The following is an 18,503-nucleotide window of genomic DNA, read 5'->3' as shown; positions in this document are numbered from 1 at the left end:
CATATTTTCCCTTTTCCCCCATGGAGAGAGACAAATCCTGTCTGGGGAGGGAAAGGAAAGGTCCCGAGATTTTTTTTTTTTTTTTTTTTGCGGTACGCGGGCCTCTCACTGTTGTGGCCTCTCCCGTTGCGGAGCACAGGCTCCGGACGCGCAGGCTCAGCGGCCATGGCTCACAGGCCTAGCCGCTCTGCGGCATGTGGGATCCTCCCGGACCGGGGCACGAACCCGTGTCCCCTGCATCGGCAGGCGGACTCTCAACCACTGCGCCACCAGGGAAGCCCGGTCCTGAGATTTTTATCACCCTTAAAATGTAAGTAAATATCTCTGAGGCAGATAAGCCCTTAAATCTCTATGGAATAATTCACTGTCTCTAACTTCCATTCAATCATCCTTTCACCCAGGTTGCCAGTAATTTTTACCCAGAAGGTCCTGAGTGTGCAGAAATGTGAAAATAGTCATGGAACATAGTCTCCCAATAGCGGTGTGAACAACCTATTGAAATTGGACAGAATTTCCACAGCTTTTATAAGATACTGGAATCAGTCCATCACAGGCTTAGAATGTCTGCAATACTGATTGAAGTGGACAGTTGTTCAGGCCAAATTATCTATAAAATTTAATTTGAAAGGTGTTTCTTAAATTTCTGGGTTACTCAAGTGATTGTCTTGGTATGTATGTTCTTACTTTGAGTGCCAATAAATTATGTTTGAAGAGAAGAGAATCCTATTTCTTCTGTGCTTTGAAAGTTTCTGAAGAAATACTGGTAAATGGTCAACAGAAGGACCAAGAAACCCTACTTTTATTCAGAAACCTGGGCATTATCACAATTTTAAGAATACAGAAACGTATCTCATGCATATATTCCATGTAATAAAAGATTGCATCCGGTGTGAAATTTTTAAAAATAGTTTATTTTAGCTGATAATGTATATCATAAGCTTTTCTCTGGAACATATAGTGGAACTCAGTTCTGTTTTTCTCAAAAAATGTGAAGATGAATTATTTTCTTGTGTTTTGTACGGATCATCTAGGCAGGTACCAAAAAGAGGAGGTTCAGTAGCAGTGTTAAATCAAAAAGCACATGACACCAAGTTGAGTCTGACATTCTGAGAGTTAAAAAAAAAAAAAAAGTGGTTGTTAGTTTCTAGTATAATACAATGAGCTTTCATTTACAACTTTTTTCTTCTATTTTGTGTGTTTGATTTTGTATATGGGTTTTGGTCAAGGGATAAGTAAGAGGGAGATAAGGAAATAAAGGTAGAATTTCCATGGATCTTCAAATGCTGGTAGCAAGTAACTTTTCCGACATGTGATGTACAAAATTAAACTGTTAGGGTTTTTGGATTTCTCTTCATGTTTCTCTGTCCTTCTCTCATTGCCGGAGATGACATCAGCCTTGATTCTTTTAATTAATATGCTAGAGAGAAGAAGATTATCAATACCAAAATTAAGAACTGCAGCTTAGTTGAAGACCAGTCTTCAGTGTGTAGGTCTTTTTATTTTTCATATATAGTTTTTGAAATGATGGAAGCAATAAAAAGTCGTGTTGAAATAAAAAGTTCCACTATTCTGCCACCACCAATTTGCTTTTTCTATATTACCTTATACTTCAGACACAGCAAAATTCCAGTACATATTAAGCACTTAATACATCTTTCCTATTAGCACTGTGTTATGTTTGTTTGTTTATTTAAGGAGATGTGAAAAGCACAAAATATTAGAAAACTAATAGTATAAGTTAGGTGTAGTGAGTTTTTCTATTTTGCTTTACGTCTTCCAGAGTAACGCTAGGCTAGTGTTAATCCTGATAGTGACAAGTTAAAATAGTGACAGGGGTAAAGTGATCTCTTGTCATAGTTGTTAGCCAAGACAAGGGTGCCAGTTTCACTTTTTTATGTTGATAACCTCATAATAGTAATTTCACAGGGCTCTTTTGTGAGCTTATTGAACCTGATGTTCAGTGTTTCATTGTGTTTGGGGCAGAGCTGGCTGGGTGGGGTGCAGAGTACCCAGGGATGTGGGTGGAGAGATACCCAGTGCCAGATTCTTAAGGGCCTTTGTAAGTTATACTATAGAGTTGGGACTTCATCTTGGAGCAAGTAGGGAGTCAGTGAATGCCATTTAAAGAAGGAATTGCCATTCTGGAATCTGTACTTTCAAGGGGTGACTCTTTCTTTGTGTGAATAGTGGATTTCAAAAGGGTAGGGTAAACAATTTGAAAAGTTCTTAGGGATCCAAGTGAGAAATGAAGGAGGCTGAAGGTCGGCTTGAGGCAGCAGAGGAGTTTAAGAGGTTGAATGAGTGTGGCTTTATGTTTAAGTGAATGCAGTAGATTAGGAAGAGGGGACTTCGAGGATTAATGCGCAGGTGTCTGACCTGGAAACTGTCCAGCTGGTGGTGCCAGCCACTGTGATGGCCATAAATTGAATGATGCTTATGCACCATTTTCAACCCCCGTGTTATCTCTAGGACATGAAAATAAACATGCTTGAGCCTGGCAAAGTGATACGTATGATGTTATCAACTCTTTTGTTCTTAAGTTTTACATTTTAAATTTTATGTCAATACTATTAATATACTTAAACATAAAAAATGCATTTATACATATCCTTTCAACTATTCCTTGAAGCCTTCCTGATTTCTGTCATTTAAAAATTACTGATTTTCGTTTGGCGTTTAAACATACATTATCACACATGAATTTTGAATTATGTAGAGGTTTTGCTTATATTTTCATGTATCTTGTGTTTGGCTTACCCTCATTACTTTTATTATTAAGCACTTGGGCGTTCCTTAGCTTCGATTCCTTCTGTGTCTTATTAAGATACTTATATTGACCACATAAAATGTCCGTAACATAAAATTTAAATGTGGATCCTGGCAAGGATAAATATTATGTAAAGTTAAAACAACAAACACATACTCCAGGCCTAGAAGGTTAGATATGGGGGAAATTAATCCTACTCTCAACATTAATGTGTAAAAAAGCTAACAAGAAATTACTACATTTGTAATTATTGTTATATATCAACTATATGCACAGCACCAATAGATGAAGTATCTGTTGATAAAAGTTTCTGCACAGTAATTATTTTCTCATTACTACAGCAGATAGAGCTTTCTGAAATAAATATAATCAAGTCTCTATCAATAAATCCAAACCAATCAGATCTGTCTCACACCAAGTGTTTCTTATTGCCCATGGTGACCTTGAAATTCCCTGCCAGCTGCAAAAAAGATGTTACTGTAGCATCAAGAAAACTATATGAAGAAAATGGAAATGCACGATACTTTCTTACATTTTTCTTAGGTGAGCGTAAATGTTGACAGAGCTGATAGTCTTACATATACAAGCTCTTACATGCAAAACATTTCTGATTTAATAGTCAAACACTCAGAAACTTTTTATGCTCTCTTACAATCTTTTTTTCCTTAAAGCATCTCTTTTTTTGTACCTGGGATTCCACTGTAGGGTCTTTAAAGATTTTGACAAGATAAGAGGAAACAAACCAAACTCTGCTTTCCTACATATCCTGTACATATTTTCATTTTTAGACAAACTTGCATTATGGATACAGGTTGACTCAGTGTTTAAAAGTTTGAGCTCCAGGGTCATACTTGGTATCCTTTTTATTTATTTCTTATCTTGTGTAATGTATTATTTCAGAGCAAATGACTGTGACCTGATTTCTCTCTCTCTCTCTTTTTTCTTTGTATATGTCCCTATAGGAATGTTTCTTTAACCCAATTCAGCCCTATTATTCTTTTATTAATTTTGACTTGTATGTGTTGAGTGTTTTCGACTGATCATGCAGGTCATTATTTAGCTCTAATGTTTTAGTATGTTGGATTATTATATTTGTTCTATTTGTCTTAGTCTCTTCATCAAGAAAATACCTACTATCCACTTGTTGAAAATCAGTTATCTTGAATTATATTATTAATTCTCTTTGTTGGAGTCAACTTTTGTATTTTTCTTTTCCATTTTTGGAAAGTCTGTCAAATTTGACCGATAATTCATGATTTGATTTTTACATTGTTTATTACTTAATGTTCTTTTGAATTCCACCATGGCTTTACAAATGACCTATCATTCTTTATAAGGCCCCTTAGTGTACTGCTTTATTCTGTTAGCATTTGTACTGAACAGGATGGAATAGTCTATGTTGAAGGAATAAGTGCAGGTGTATTTCTTCTCATGCTACATGGTGAACTTAAGGTGATCATGTGCTCTGCTGCACACAGCCACTCAGTCATCAAAGCTGATGGAGCCCCACTGTTACCAGCACCATCTAGGACAGGCCACATTTTCAGTCACAGCATTGTGATTTAATTTTTCTGGCTTGTTGGTCAGAAGCAGTCACTTAGCCCACCAAACTCTGTGTGCGTAGAAGAGGAGACCCATATATGAATGAGCACTAGAAATCTCAATCAGTTTATGAAATCAGCGGTTATTTTTCAGAATTGTTTTGAATGTATAAAGCAGATACTATTTAATCTTTACCTGTGTTTTGGTGGCAAAATGTGTCATTGTTCTCTTCCTTTGGTTTGGCAGAATCCGAAATGCAGTGTCAGAATATCATGCTTTAACTGTAGTTAATGTATTTTAATATACCAAAACAAAATTTATACTATATGAAATATTTACAGACATCTTAAATTGCTTTCCCAGGTTGAATACTAGCTAGTTGCCCCTATATACCACTTATTGGATGTTTCTTCTCATCGCTGATTTGAGTTGAACCTTTGTACATTAAATTCTTCTATCTTTTAAGCAACTGGTAGGGAAAAGCATTACTTCTTTCCTGAAATTTCTTTATTATTCATATATATTTAACCTTCAAGTGAATTTTAGTCATTTTATCACTCTAAATTAAGATTTCTGAAAAAATATATAAAGTGGCTTCACCTCATCAATATTATGCGTGAGTAGTAGAAAGCCTTAGAATTTTTTTTATGGCGTTAGATTCCTGGGTTGTAATTTCTACTGTGCCACTTAATAGCCATATGACCTTGGGAAAATACCAGGCTCTGCGTCTCAATTTCCTCATCTGTAAAAAGGGGATAGTAATATCGTCTATCTTACAGGGTTGTTATGAAGATGAGGTAAGTTAGCATTTGTAAAGCTCTTAGTACAGTGTCTCACGTGTATTAAGTTTTGTATTTTTTTCTAAAATACAACTGAAGTCAATTAAAAGCATAATGTTGCAATACAGTAGAAATGTGTGAGCTTTTTAAGGAGATCGTGTAAGAGAAATGTAGCTGATTACCACAGGAGGCAAAAGGCACCACGTTCGAGTGCAGAGGCAGCATCATTCTCTTGGGTGTTGGTTTAGGAGGGCAGATGAACCGTTGATGTGCCTGGTGTGATGTGTGAGAGCGTATAAGATTGAAATGTTTGATATTCCTAAAGAAACAGTAAAAATCCTGTCAAGGGACCCATACATTCTTGGCGAAAGGCTGTCTAACCCCTGCCCCGAAAGCGCTGTCTTCATGGGAAATCTCACCTCTAAAAGTCTGCATCTTTAGCGAAAATAAACTGGTAGGTTGTGAATTTTTTTTAACCAAAGATAGCGGTTTACTAAAAGAAAATTAGTGTGTGCAGGCAATCTGACATACTATTCTGAATCTTTTATGTCTGTTTGTTAGGGCATGCTAAAAATTTTATGTGATGATAATGCTCTGTAGATGTAGGTTTTTTAAAATTGGACTTCATATTTGAAGAATCATGAGATCCACAAAGAAACAGCATAATCTGATGAATGTCCATTATAAATTAATATTAAAATATGGAGCTGTATGAACTGAAATATGAGTATACTATTTACATGGCCAACCGAAACATCACATGAATCATCTCATTTTAAAATGTTAAGAATCCCTTGCCTGTCCGTGAGATGGGAAGAAGTATAGGAGACGAATTGTTATTGTAGTACTAGCACATAGCAATATACCTTTTTTATTACAGAATCACGGAACAATCCTCTGAGATTCTCATTTGAAGTAGAAGGGAGTGAATTTTTATTGATTTGTTATTTCATTTAACACATCATTTTGCCCTCTTGCTCTCTTGTAGTATGTGTGTTCAATAAATAATACATTCTCTCTTCTCCACGTTGCTGCCTAAGAATCTGTGTGGCTCAGAATAAGCCAGGTGTTCCCACAACTTATTGTTCTGGCTTCTCTGTTGTTTTGCCTAACAGCTGTCAGGACTGGTCTTCTTAATTGTTTTATGTGAGTGATGTGAAATTCGGGTTGTGATACCAAAGGTGGTCTGGGGTGAATGCTGCTTACCCAATGGCCATGTGATGGACATGTGTGTCTCGTATTGTCTCTGGTTGATTGTGACAACGGCTGCTGACTCCTGACTGTTGTTAAGTGCCTGGTAACTGATCAGTCGAATCCACCTCAGAATGATGATCAGTAGCGGGGCCTGTGAGGCTGACAACAACCAGAAGTAAAAGCAACCTTGCAAGTAAGACACTCACTTCACGGTCTGCTTCAGCAGGGAGCTTGCTTGTGACACAAGCTACATTTTCATAATCAGGAAAACAAATGACCAGACAGGTCTTTCCAGAGAGGGTTATTTATATATTTCATCAATGGTTCCTTTTGGTTTTAATTAGGAAGACTAGGGATATCACATTTAGATTGTTCTAGTAGGCCTAAAAAAGAAGGCAGAGGGTACAATTTTAAAATGGCACCTAGTAGGATTTCTGTGAGTGTTTAGTTGAACTCGGGATTAAACTAGAAAGCATCTTTGGTTATGTTCTGAAGTTCATTCCTCTGTGAAACTGCTGTGCTGTCCATTGGAACTACCTAGGTAGAAATCAGTTTCAATGGGAAGAAGCATACCTTTCCCCTGTCAGGTCTTACTGTCCCCACCCCACCTCCCCCGCCCCTTCAAGCTTTTCTTCTAGTAAGGAGCATATGGATTATGAAGAAGGGTATGTAACTGCATTACATTGACTACATCAGGCTAGAGGTTAGATTTTTGCTGTCAGCTGACAACATTTTGGAGAGAGTGTGTTCATTTTTATTCTTAGTATCCCACTTGGTCCTTCCCTATCACTCTTATAAGAACTCAGTTTACTATATTCTGTACTTGACCCCTAAAACACCTTGACCCAAGCTGGAAGAGTAGGACTGAGTACAGTGAATTCATCTCTTCAAAGATGTGTTTGTAATGAAGGGCCTCTCTGGGAGCCTACTTAATAGAAATCACCTTTCATTTTACAACAGGTAGTCAATGTTGGATTCAGGTAGTAGTTTTAGAAAAGTTCATTTACTTCCAACTTCAGATCTCAAATTTAACATGATTGTTAAAGGGGCATGACTTCAGACCTTTAAAAAATATGTGTTTCAATTCCCAAATAGTGCTTTTGAACAAAATATGTATTTTGAAGCTACACAGTGAATTGTGCCTAATTCCCACTAGGTTTCAAAATCATAAATACCTTAGGTCATGGCTCCTTCAATATTTGAATTCTTTTTGGATTGTACAAAGGCCATGCAGATAGATGTTAAAACATGCGTGGTAACACAAAGCAGGGAGGGCAGAAGGAAAATACACATCCAGGTATTGAGGAGGAAGTCAGTATCTTTGCTGTGAATATTCATCTTAATTTCAAGTGTTGTTTATCAACAGTTTAAAGGCCTATATGTCCTCCCAAACTGCAAAACATTAAAGGGGTAAAAAGGTAATTGAGATAGGAAATGGTAGTAAGAAGTCTTCAGTGACAAGCCAATAAGTGTTATAATCCTGAGCTGTATTCTTTATTAATATTGGTTTACAGTTTCTATTTAGCACTTAATGGTCTCTTTGTCCTGCTTGGATTCCATATTTGTATTTGATAACATTTATTGGGTTTTTTCCCCAATATAAAAGAAATAGTCACATTAAAATCTTTGGGAAATATATACAATAAAAAATAATGATATGAATTTGTGAGTAAATGATACATGATGATATTTGCTTCAAAATAATGTTGGGTGGGCAAAGAGGTGAGGGCCTAGATGAAACTGTATTGGCCCTTGTAAGTTTTGGGTGCATAGAGGTTCATTGTGCTGTTCACTTTATTTTTATATCCTTTGAAAAAGTTCTGTAATTAAAATAAAAAGACCTCTAGTTCCACTTCTCAGAGATAATTATTTCTTCTTCTGCACACAGACATATTCACAGAAATACACTTACACATACTCATACTTTTTTTATTTAGACAAAATTGGACCACCCCAAAGTAGAGAGTCTGAGTTCAATGGAGACTCAGGTTGTTCTCTCAAATGCCCTTGGCAGACTCCTGTGCAGAGTGACCATTTGAATTTTGTTGACTTGTCACTGGATGGTCAGGTTTGGTGAGTAAGTGAAGCCAGGTGTGTACTCGTTCGGCGGGGGAGAGGGGGGGGTTCAGGCCCAAAACACAATTAATTGCTGTATACACTGACACTAAACCATGACTAAAACTTAGAATTAGCCTGTGTTTGGTGTGATGTTTAGACTTAGCTTAAATATCTTCTGTGGGCTGAGATGTGGGAAAAAATAGCAAAGCAAGGGAAGCTACCTTATTCTCATCCTCTTTTTCTTTGTAATGTTATTCCCTCTTCCTCTGAAAGAAGAAATGGAGGGAAAACAGAGCAGAACCTCAGAAGTGTTTAACTCAGAGAATGAGAAATGAAGGAGTTGAACTGCCACCTACTTCCACTTGCTATACCCTCTCCATATCATCTTTCCCAAGCCCAAGTGTGTCAGTTTCAGATGTACAAGTTCTTTTTCCATACCCCAAGCAATAAAAAAAAAATTTCTTAAAAATAGAATTTCCAGGACAGATCCCTAGTTACCATGATTCAAGGGATCCTACAGGTGTTAGGTAAGTCTTCTAGAAAGATAATTCCTTTAAAGAGATTTAATTACAGTTCTCTTATTTACTTTAAAAGTATCTTTTAACTTAGGTACTTAGAAGAAATTCAAATGATTTTTTTTTTTTTTTTTTGCGGTACGCGGCCCTCTCACTGTTGTGGCCTCTCCCGTTGCGGAGCACAGGCTCCGGATGAGCAGGCTCAGCGGACATGGCTCACGGGCCCAGCCGCCCCGCGGCATGTGGGATCTTCGCGGACCGGGGCACGAACCCGTGTCCCCTGCATCGGCAGGCGGACTCTCAACCACTGCGCCACCAGGGAAGCCCTCACATAATTTTAACTTTGCATGAATGGTGTTATCCCTTAAAAGTATGTGAGAAGCATTCTTGGTACAGTTGGCCCCTGTCTACGTTGATTTTTAGAACACCAGAGGAAAGTTTAGGCCCTGGTATGGAATATAATCTCATTGATTATGGGAAATTCATTTCGATTCATGAAGCAAATGGCTACTTATTTCTAAAAGCCTTTCCTCAGTACAACCCAGGTCCCTAGGACTAACCTTCCTTTGCTTGGGTAGTCATTCTTGAAAATTTTTTCAGTATACTAGGCAAATACAAAGGCCTTAGCACTGAAAGTATACCATTTCAGATAACATGCATTCTCTTCATGACTATTTATGTTAAACAACTTCATTCCTTATATATTCCTTATTAACATTTGAGTGTTATTTTATCCTTCCTACATTGCAGTGATAACAAATTTTGATGTAGTGCTTGTGAAGCAGTTCTGGGCACTGAGCTCTGGGGGCAAGACACAAAGAAAAGGGAAATATGATGCTGAGCAAACAGTCTACGCTGCAAAAGCACGAGTGACTTGTATTGTAGGATTTTGGGGCAAACAAATTTGTGTATATTTTTTACAAGGTCAGTAACCAAAGTCTGTTCACAGTTTAAGGCAGGAACATAAAATATTTTACATATGAGCAAAATATTTTAAAGCCTAACCTGAGTTTTAAAAAGCTTTATATTTTAAAATTTAGATTTATTATGAATCATACTCTCAGGTTAGTTGCTGGCTTGGTTTTATAGATGGAAGAATTAAATGATATCACTGTACAAACATAATTTATGATTCATGATTTTTTCATTAATGGCTATTTTAAAAACCTGTGCTTGGTTGACTACAACGAAGGAGTAAGTGATTTTTAGTTTTAGTATTTTTATATTCTATCATTTTATATTGACTTTTGCTGTAATTCCACAAGTGTTTTTCTAATATTAGAAGATACCTAAACATTTAGTAAAAGTTTTAATGTTTCCTCCAAATATCACTTCATAGTGTAAATGTTCTGTCTACTTGTATTTTAATTCTCCAACTCAAACTCTGTAAGAAATTGGTAACATTATTACGTGCTTTGAATTTTCAGTTGTTGTATAATAAATTTCTGTTGAAAATTTCCACTGATTCCTGGACCCATGTAAAAGTAACAACAATTTTTTTTGAAAAATATTGCCAAGCCAAAGCAAGGCAGTCTTGGAGCCAGCTCTCATGGTCAACAGACCTAGAGCACTCCCCACATTAAGCTGGTAGCTTGCTTAAAGTAAATGTCTGATTGAATTACTCCTTGGCGATAAGGAATCCGGTTATTTCAGAGGGATTGATTTTTAATCAAAGTCAAATTCTGAAACATCTTTTCTGGATTCTCTATTTGATTTTTATGAGTTTGATTTCTCAGACCCAGTTCCCTCTTAGTATTCTTCCTTTCTGAATTTGATTTTCCTTCAACAAGGGGAAAAGTATTTCTTTCTAAATTAAAGGTTAGTTTGCAAGCCAGAATGATAAAGGTATAAAGGCCTCTATTCCTCCAACTTGGCAAGAGAACTCCTTTATTTTCTGATATCTGGATCAATAAAACATTGCTTTTATAGATATAGAAAACATTGCTTTTATAGGAAATTGGGCACTCTTACTGAGGAATTTGCTTGGAGTCACTTCTTTTTAATTTGCTCAGACCGGGTACTGGGAGAAGGTCTTTTCTGAGATGAGGAAGGTATACAACTTGTTTCTTAAAATTGCTTTGAGTTTCTTTGGAAAGGTCGGGATTTGTGGAGTATTTGAGTTAATTCTCTCTTCTGGCTATGACAGCAGAAGTGCAGATTTATTTCACAGTTAACCTAGCCTCTTAACACATCTTCTGTGTCTTGTTAGATTTATTTTCTAGACCTCAAAGCTACAAAGAGCCTTGAACTGAGAGCTCTCATCCGTCTCCTTCTCTGTCTTCTCTGTCTCATCACCCTTTCTCCCCTCCTTGCTCTCTTTTCTCTTCTCCCTTTATTTTTCTTCCCTCTTCTTTCTCTTCCTTTCATCCCTTCTGCTTTAAGCACCCCCCCACCCTCTTTACCTCCTTCTACCTCTCACTATCCCCTCTGTCCTAGAACGTGCAGTTCTAAAACAATGATGACTAAGTTAACGTAAAAATGAACAGATCACTAAATGCCATGGCCCCATAAGTTGCTGGAAAGAGTTGAAAATCAAGTGATGGAACTACAAATATTAAACATGAGACTGCCAAGAGTCCATCTCATTTCTCTTAGTGTAGCGATTATCTTCTGTGGTTGTAATTTGAATGTGTTCTCAGGAAAGAGCTTCAGTGAAAGGAGAACTAGGGCAAATATGTGTGATCATAAGAACCTAGAAAATGAGACAGACTTCTTTCTTTGATGAAATATGTAAGAGCTTCACAGCCATATTCAGGCTGGGACATTGCTGAGTGCTTCCAGGACACAGCCGGTCCATGTGGTCCATGCGTGATCTGGAATAATAAGACAGAGTGTAAGACCAAATCAGGACTCTAAGCTAAGTCATGCCAACACATTTATCTAAGCAAAACTGGGGAAGAGGAGTATGGTTCAACTTTCTGGAAGCAGAGACTGGGGGGAGTAGTGTAGACCCAAATCCTGAAGAGGACAGTCACAGGGATACTCTTAGAGAGATGTCCCATGGAGTAAGGACGGGAATCAGTTAAGGTATAGCCCAAGTTGCTGTTACAAGTAATTCTCACCACCCCTCATAATGTAGCTTTACTAAGAGAAGTTTTTGGAGTGTGTGTGTGTGTGTATGTTCACATGTATGTTTTATTCTTACATGGCACTCCAAGGGTAGACTAGGGCTAGTGTGTTACTTCTCAGACAGCCATCCAGGGACTCAGGCTCATTCAATCTTACTGTTATGTTCTTCTCAATATGCAGCTTGCATGTCATGGTCCAAGATGGCTGCTCTGGCTCTTGCCAGAGTATGTATACTTCAGGTCATGGGAAGAGGAGAGGTCAGGTGAGCATATATCCATTTCTTCTAAGAGCAGTAGCACACATCAGTTCTGCCTAGGTTCCATTAGCCAGAAATGAATCGTATGATCACACTAGTCTCTCTAGCTAGGCAGTTGTTTAGCTATTTAATTTGAAAACTTTAATTTGGTATTTCTGCTATTAAAAGAAGAGGATGATGCACTGGTGTTTGTGGAACACGAGTGGTCTCTTGCAGAGGCATCAACCAATGCCTTAGATGAGTCCAAGCTACTGATTCTGATAGTCATTGGGCCTGAGGAATATCATTTATCACCTGCTATAATTGGCAGGGGGAGAAGGACCACATTCCTGAAAGTGACTGGGTAACATCTAAAAAAGTTGACATGGGTGCTACATGAGGAATAACAACAAGGACAGTTACCTCACTAGGTCATGAGTTTCTTGAGAGTAGAAGCTGAATATTATTCATCTTTATATTCCCAAAGTTTAACACGACTCTTAGACTATGTTTTATCACTAATAGATAAATACTGAATGAACAGATGTAAACATATCCTTTAAGAGGATAAGAAAGAAGGGAAACCATATAAGGTAAAAGTGATAAGGGCCTAAATTATTTAAATCATTATGTTCTTTAAAAAAATTGTTTTGTTTTCATTTTCTCATTTTTGCAGTAGAATTTCCCTTAATATTTCAAACTGGTATTCCAAGACACATACTTTCTCTCTGAACCCTGTGTAAGGCTGAAATAGATAATGAGTTATGGAAAGTACATCATTTTCAATGCAAATATAAATGTAACCTAAGTTGTACATCTCAGTATAGCCTAAATTTGAACCCTGACATTGATAACTTTGAAACCATTCCTCAAAAACAGAGGTACTCTGCCTTTTAATTTTAACGCCGTATGTAACTTCAGAGTTCACTGTTGTACATTGAAAGTAAATTTCAGGATTTGCCAAGCTTTCACAGTGCAGGGATATGATTCTTAAGTTATATTGCATGAGTTCATTTTTGTTTTCAGTCATATCTTCTAGTAGTACTTCAGGAAACAACATTACATTAAAAAGTTTGTGTAGTTTACATAACAAATTGCCCTTTGTGATATCCAGGTATTTTCCATCCTCAAACATATGTTAAAGCATGCTTAAATAAATAAATATATAAAATATACTGTAATTATATTTATTAACATATTAATTGTACATATATAATTCAGATTCCATGTGTGTACATGTGTGCATGTGTGTGTATTTACATACATATGTACATTGCGATGTTACACTAGACGGAAGTATTTCCTGTTAGGGAAGTACAAGCTACATTGCTTTACTGGGAAATATATCTTTTATACCTTTAAATGTAAAGGATTTATTAGTTTAGTTTGCTCTGGTATGCAAATAAATGTTCTGCTATGCTCCAATAAAAAGCACATAAATAGGGAAGATAATTTATAGAGAAAGTTTAAACATACTCAATTTACTGTAATTATAGTGAGAGCAGGAAAATATTCCGTACTGTATTTGGTACAAATAACTGTGCATTTTTGCAGATATGCTATTTATGGCATATTTCTTATAGTCTTTTTTTCTCTGACCTGAATAGCAAATGTTGTCTGTATCTGATTCATTTAAATAATATATTTTGAGCTTTTTCCATATTTCTGACAATTCCTGAGGGTAGGTGCTTTCATATACATTATACTGTTTAATCTTCTGGATATGAAGGGTGTTTTTATTTTCCCTTTTTTACTGATGAGGCCACTGAGTCTGATGTCACAGGAGGGTAGGAAACAAACATAGCTCTGATCATAGTCTCCTGCTTATTGCAATTTACTCTCCATCCTTTTATTCTGACAGTTACCAATTATTACGTTGTATTTGTCTATATTTTAGCTTATTTACTCAATTGTGAGCTCCTTGTAGACAAGAACTGAATTATACAAAACAAAAATTTTGTTTCTTATATGTCAGCTATGAGAGCAAGTAACATTTGTATACCCAGAACAGTAAAAGATGCTCTGATTAGGAAAACCTATGAATGCTGTTTATTTTCCTTTAGGATCTGGAGACTAGGTTGCAGAGCGTATGAAGGATCTGGGGAAACTTCCCTGAAATTTCTTCTATGCTTTCATCTCAAGTATTCCTGCAAGTCCTGGCTTATTTAATGATGACTTCCAAACAAAATAGAAAATACAGGTTGAAACTATTAAAGATTAAGCAGTAATTAAAATAGATACTTTTGATTTTCCTTTTTAACATAAACAGACTGTTTCTATTTAAAGAAACGAAAAATTTCCTCTTTTGTTGTTTTTAATTTAATATCATTTGACTAATTTAATTAGTAGAAATATATTTGTGTAAAAAAAAAAGAATTGTAGGGCTTCCCTGGTGGCGCAGTTGTTGAGAGTCCGCCTACCTATGCAGGGGACATGGGTTTGTGTCCCGGTCCGGGAAGATCCCACATGCCACGGAGCGACTGGGCCCGTGAGCCATGGCCCCTGAGCCTGCGCGTCCGGACCCTGTGCTCTGTAACGGGAGAGGCCACAACAGTGAGAGGCCCGCGTACCCCCCGCCCAAAAAAAAAAAAAAAGAATTGTTACTATATACACACTAAAAGAAAACATGGGTGATTTCCTCTTTTACCCTGGTGTAAGGGAAGTCATACCTACGTATGACTCAAAATCTAAAGTCAATAAAGGAAAAAAGTTGGTAATTTTGACCACACATACACGTGCACACACACACACATCTCATGGGATAAAACCCCATAAGCAAAGCAAAGACAACTTATGAACTGGCAGTAAATATTTGCAACATATTCCACAAACAAAGGCCTTAGTACATCCTTCATATACAAAGAATTCTGAGAGTCTGAGAAATAAGACTAAAACACCAAAAAAATCGGAAAAGTTATGAACTAACAATTCAAACTTGCAAGTAAAGATACAAAAATGTCACTTGAACATCAGAAAAAAAAGTTCAGATTCACCCATAATTAGATAAATGCCAGTAAAAATAATACTGAGATGCCATTTTTCAACTCTCAGGTTAGTGAAAATTAAAAATATGATGACACATCCCATTGATGAGACTGTGAGGAAACAGGTGCTCTCCAACATTGTAGTAGGAATGCAAGCTGGTACAATCCTTCTGAATGGGAATTGGATAGTACTACTACCTTTTGACCAGCACCTGCACTTTTAGGAATCTCCCCTGTAACTACAGTACTCTGGAAATATCTATACAAGTTTATTAATTGCAGCTTCAATTAGAATTGCAGAATACTGGAAACAACCCAAATGCCCCCCCCACAAGAATGGCTGAATAAGGTATTGTATACTTGTTGAGTGGAATACTATGCAACAGTAAAAAAGTAAAAGAGCAAAGTGCAAAAGGCTGTCTGTATTGTGCTACACTTTATATCACAAATAGTAAATATAAGAAAATACAGTGTGTCTGCTCATTTTCCCAAAAGAAACGTAGTAAGGGTAAGCCAGAAACTACTGAGATTGTTACCTCCAGGGGGTGAGTGAGAAGATGGTTGACATGAGAGTGACACTTTTCTTAATACCCATTTTGTGTAGCTTTGATCCTTATAAGCATGGCTATCTTTCACATACTCCCCCTCTCCAAATAAACAATTTGAATCAACCAGGATGTGGGGAGAACCCAAAATGGAATTTAGAAAGTGGCTAATGAACATAACTCTATTATGGATGAGTGCCATAACCACAATGCAGGAGATGGGGAAAGAGATTTAACTAAGTAAATTTGGAAAACAGTATTTGGCTGTGTACTGTAAGGTTAGAGACAAAGAATGTTATACAAATACTGTGCTCCAGTTAATAAAGACATTTCTCAGAGGGATTTGGGTTAGCAATTCTGAACTACTTGATGTGTATATTAGAACTGAAATATATATATATATATTGTGGATAATGAGAGTCAGATTTCTCACTGTCAGAGAAAGAAGTTAGAAAAGAGAGAAGAGAAGGCTAGAATGAACTAATGGTTTTGGTTAGAATCAGAGCTACGAAGAATTGTATATCAACAAATTGGATGACATAGATGAAATGGACAAATAAGTAGAAACACAAAATTTACCAAGACTAATTCATAAAGAAATAGCAAATATGAATAGACCTATAACTAGAAAGCAGATTGGATAAGTAATCAAAAATCTCCTGACACACAAAAAAGCCATGAACCTAACCTGATGGCTTCACTGGAGAATTCTACTAAACATTTAAAGAAGAGTTAATCCTTCTCAAACTTTTCCAAAAAATTGAATAGGAGTTTATACTTCTGGACTCATTCAAAGAGGCCGCATTACCCTGATACCAAAGCCAGACAAAGACAATACAAGAAAACTGTAGACCAGTATCCCTTATGAGCATTAATACAAAGAATCCTCAAACCTAGCAAACAGAATTCGGTAACATGTTAGATGGATTATACACCATAACATGGGATTTATTCCTGGAGTGTAAGGATGCTTCAACATAGGAAAATCCATCAATATAATACACCACATCAACGGAATGAAGGAAAAAATTCACATGATCATCTCAATTGATGCATAGAAAGCATTTGAAAAATTCAAAACCCTTTCATGATATAAGTATGCAACAAACTAGGAATAGAAGGAAACTACATAAGTGTAATAAAAGTCATATATTAACAACCCACAATAAACATCATACTCAATGGTGAAAGACTACTGAAAGCTTTTCCTCTAAGATCAGGAATGAACTAGGATGCCCACTTTAGCAACCTCTATTCAGTATAGTACTGGAAGATTGAGCCAGAGCAATTAGGCAGGAAGAAGAAAGAGGAGGTATCCAAACTGGAAAAGAAGTGAAATTATCTGTTTGCAGATGATATGATCTTATATGTAAAAAGCCCCAAGGATTCCACAAAAACCACCTGTTAGAACTAATAAAAGAATTCAGCAAAGTAGCAGGATACAACATCAACACAAAAAAATTATTTGTACTTATATTTATGTACAATGAGCAATCTGAAAAGGAAATCATGTAACAATTACGTTTGCAACAGTATCAAAAAGGATAAAATACTTAGGAATTAAGAGTAAAATACTTAGGGATTAACCATGCTGATGAAAATCTTGTACAATGAAAACTACAAATTATTGTGAAAAATTAAAGAGGACATAAATGAAAACATATACCATGTTCATGGATTGTAAGACTCAATATTGTTAAAATGTCTATACTACTACCAAAAGCAATCTATAGGTTCAATGCAATCCCTATCAAAATCCCAGTGATATTTTTGCATAAATAGAAAAACCCATCCTAAATTTCATATGCAATCTCAAGGGACTCCAAATAGCCAAAACAATCTTTGAAAAGAACAAAACTGTAGGATTCTCACGTCCTGATTTCAAAACATACTGTAAAGCTACAGTAATCAAAATAGTGTGGTATTGGCATAAAGACAGATATATGGACCAATGGACTAGCAATAGAGAGCCTAGAAATAAATCCTCATATATATGGTCAAATGATTTGTGAAAAGGTGGCAAGACCATTCAATGGGGAAAGGACAGTCTTTTGCAGAAATAGTGCTGGGAAAGCTGGATATCCACATGCAAAAGAATGAAATTGGACCTATACTTAACACCATATACAAAAATTAACTCAAAATAGAAAAGAATCTAAATGTAAGACCCAAAACAATAAAACCCTTAGAAGAAAACATAGGACACAACTTCATGACATTGGATTTGGCAGTGATTTTTTGGATATGACATCAAAGGCAAAGGTAACTAAAGTAAAAAATAGACAAATTGGACTTCATGAAAAATTTTGTAAAATTTTTCATCAAAAGACATTATAAACAGGGTAAAAATTAAACCAACTAAATGAGAGAAAATATTTGCAAATCATATATCCTGTAAAGGATTACTATCTAGGATATATAAATAATTTCTAAAACTTAACAAAACAACCAGATTTTGGGCTTCCCTGGTGGCGCAGTGGTTGAGAGTCCGCCTGCCGATGCAGGGGACACGGGATCGTGCCCCGGTCTGGGAGGATTCCACATGCTGCGGAGCGGCTGGGCCCGTGAGCCATGGCCGCTGGGCTTGCGCGTCCGGAGCCTGTGCTCCGCGGCGGGAGAAGCCACAGCAGTGAGAGGCCCGCGTACCGCAAAAAACAAACAAAAAACAGATTTTAAAAATGGGCGAAGGGTTTAAATAGATATTACTTCAGAGAAAATATATGAGTGGCCCGTAAGCGCGTGAAAAGAAGCTCAAACCATTGATCATTAGGGAAATGCAAATAAAAACCACAGTGAGATACCACTTCACACTCAT

General features: G+C 36.6%; 1 protein-coding gene across 19 annotated transcripts in view; it reads left to right on the top strand.

Annotated features, from left to right (window-relative positions):
* NAV3 (neuron navigator 3) overlaps positions 1-18,503 on the top strand; it is a 1,262,224-nt gene that overhangs the window by 631,169 nt on the left and 612,552 nt on the right. The window contains exon 1 of one of the 19 annotated variants that reach the window (XM_079936010.1): positions 12,149-12,186. The exons of the other annotated variants lie outside the window; for them this stretch is intronic. Within the exon in view, the coding sequence (XP_079792136.1) occupies positions 12,151-12,186 (36 nt within the window). The 5' untranslated portion in view covers positions 12,149-12,150. Of the gene's footprint in view, positions 1-12,148; positions 12,187-18,503 lie in introns of those variants that run through there. 19 annotated transcript variants of the gene reach the window in all.

Source organism: Stenella coeruleoalba, assembly GCF_951394435.1.
Source record: "Stenella coeruleoalba genome assembly, chromosome: 11".
Taxonomy (NCBI): domain Eukaryota; kingdom Metazoa; phylum Chordata; class Mammalia; order Artiodactyla; family Delphinidae; genus Stenella; species Stenella coeruleoalba.
Note: the sequence above shows the minus strand (reverse complement) of the source record. Positions and strands in the feature narration are given on the sequence as shown.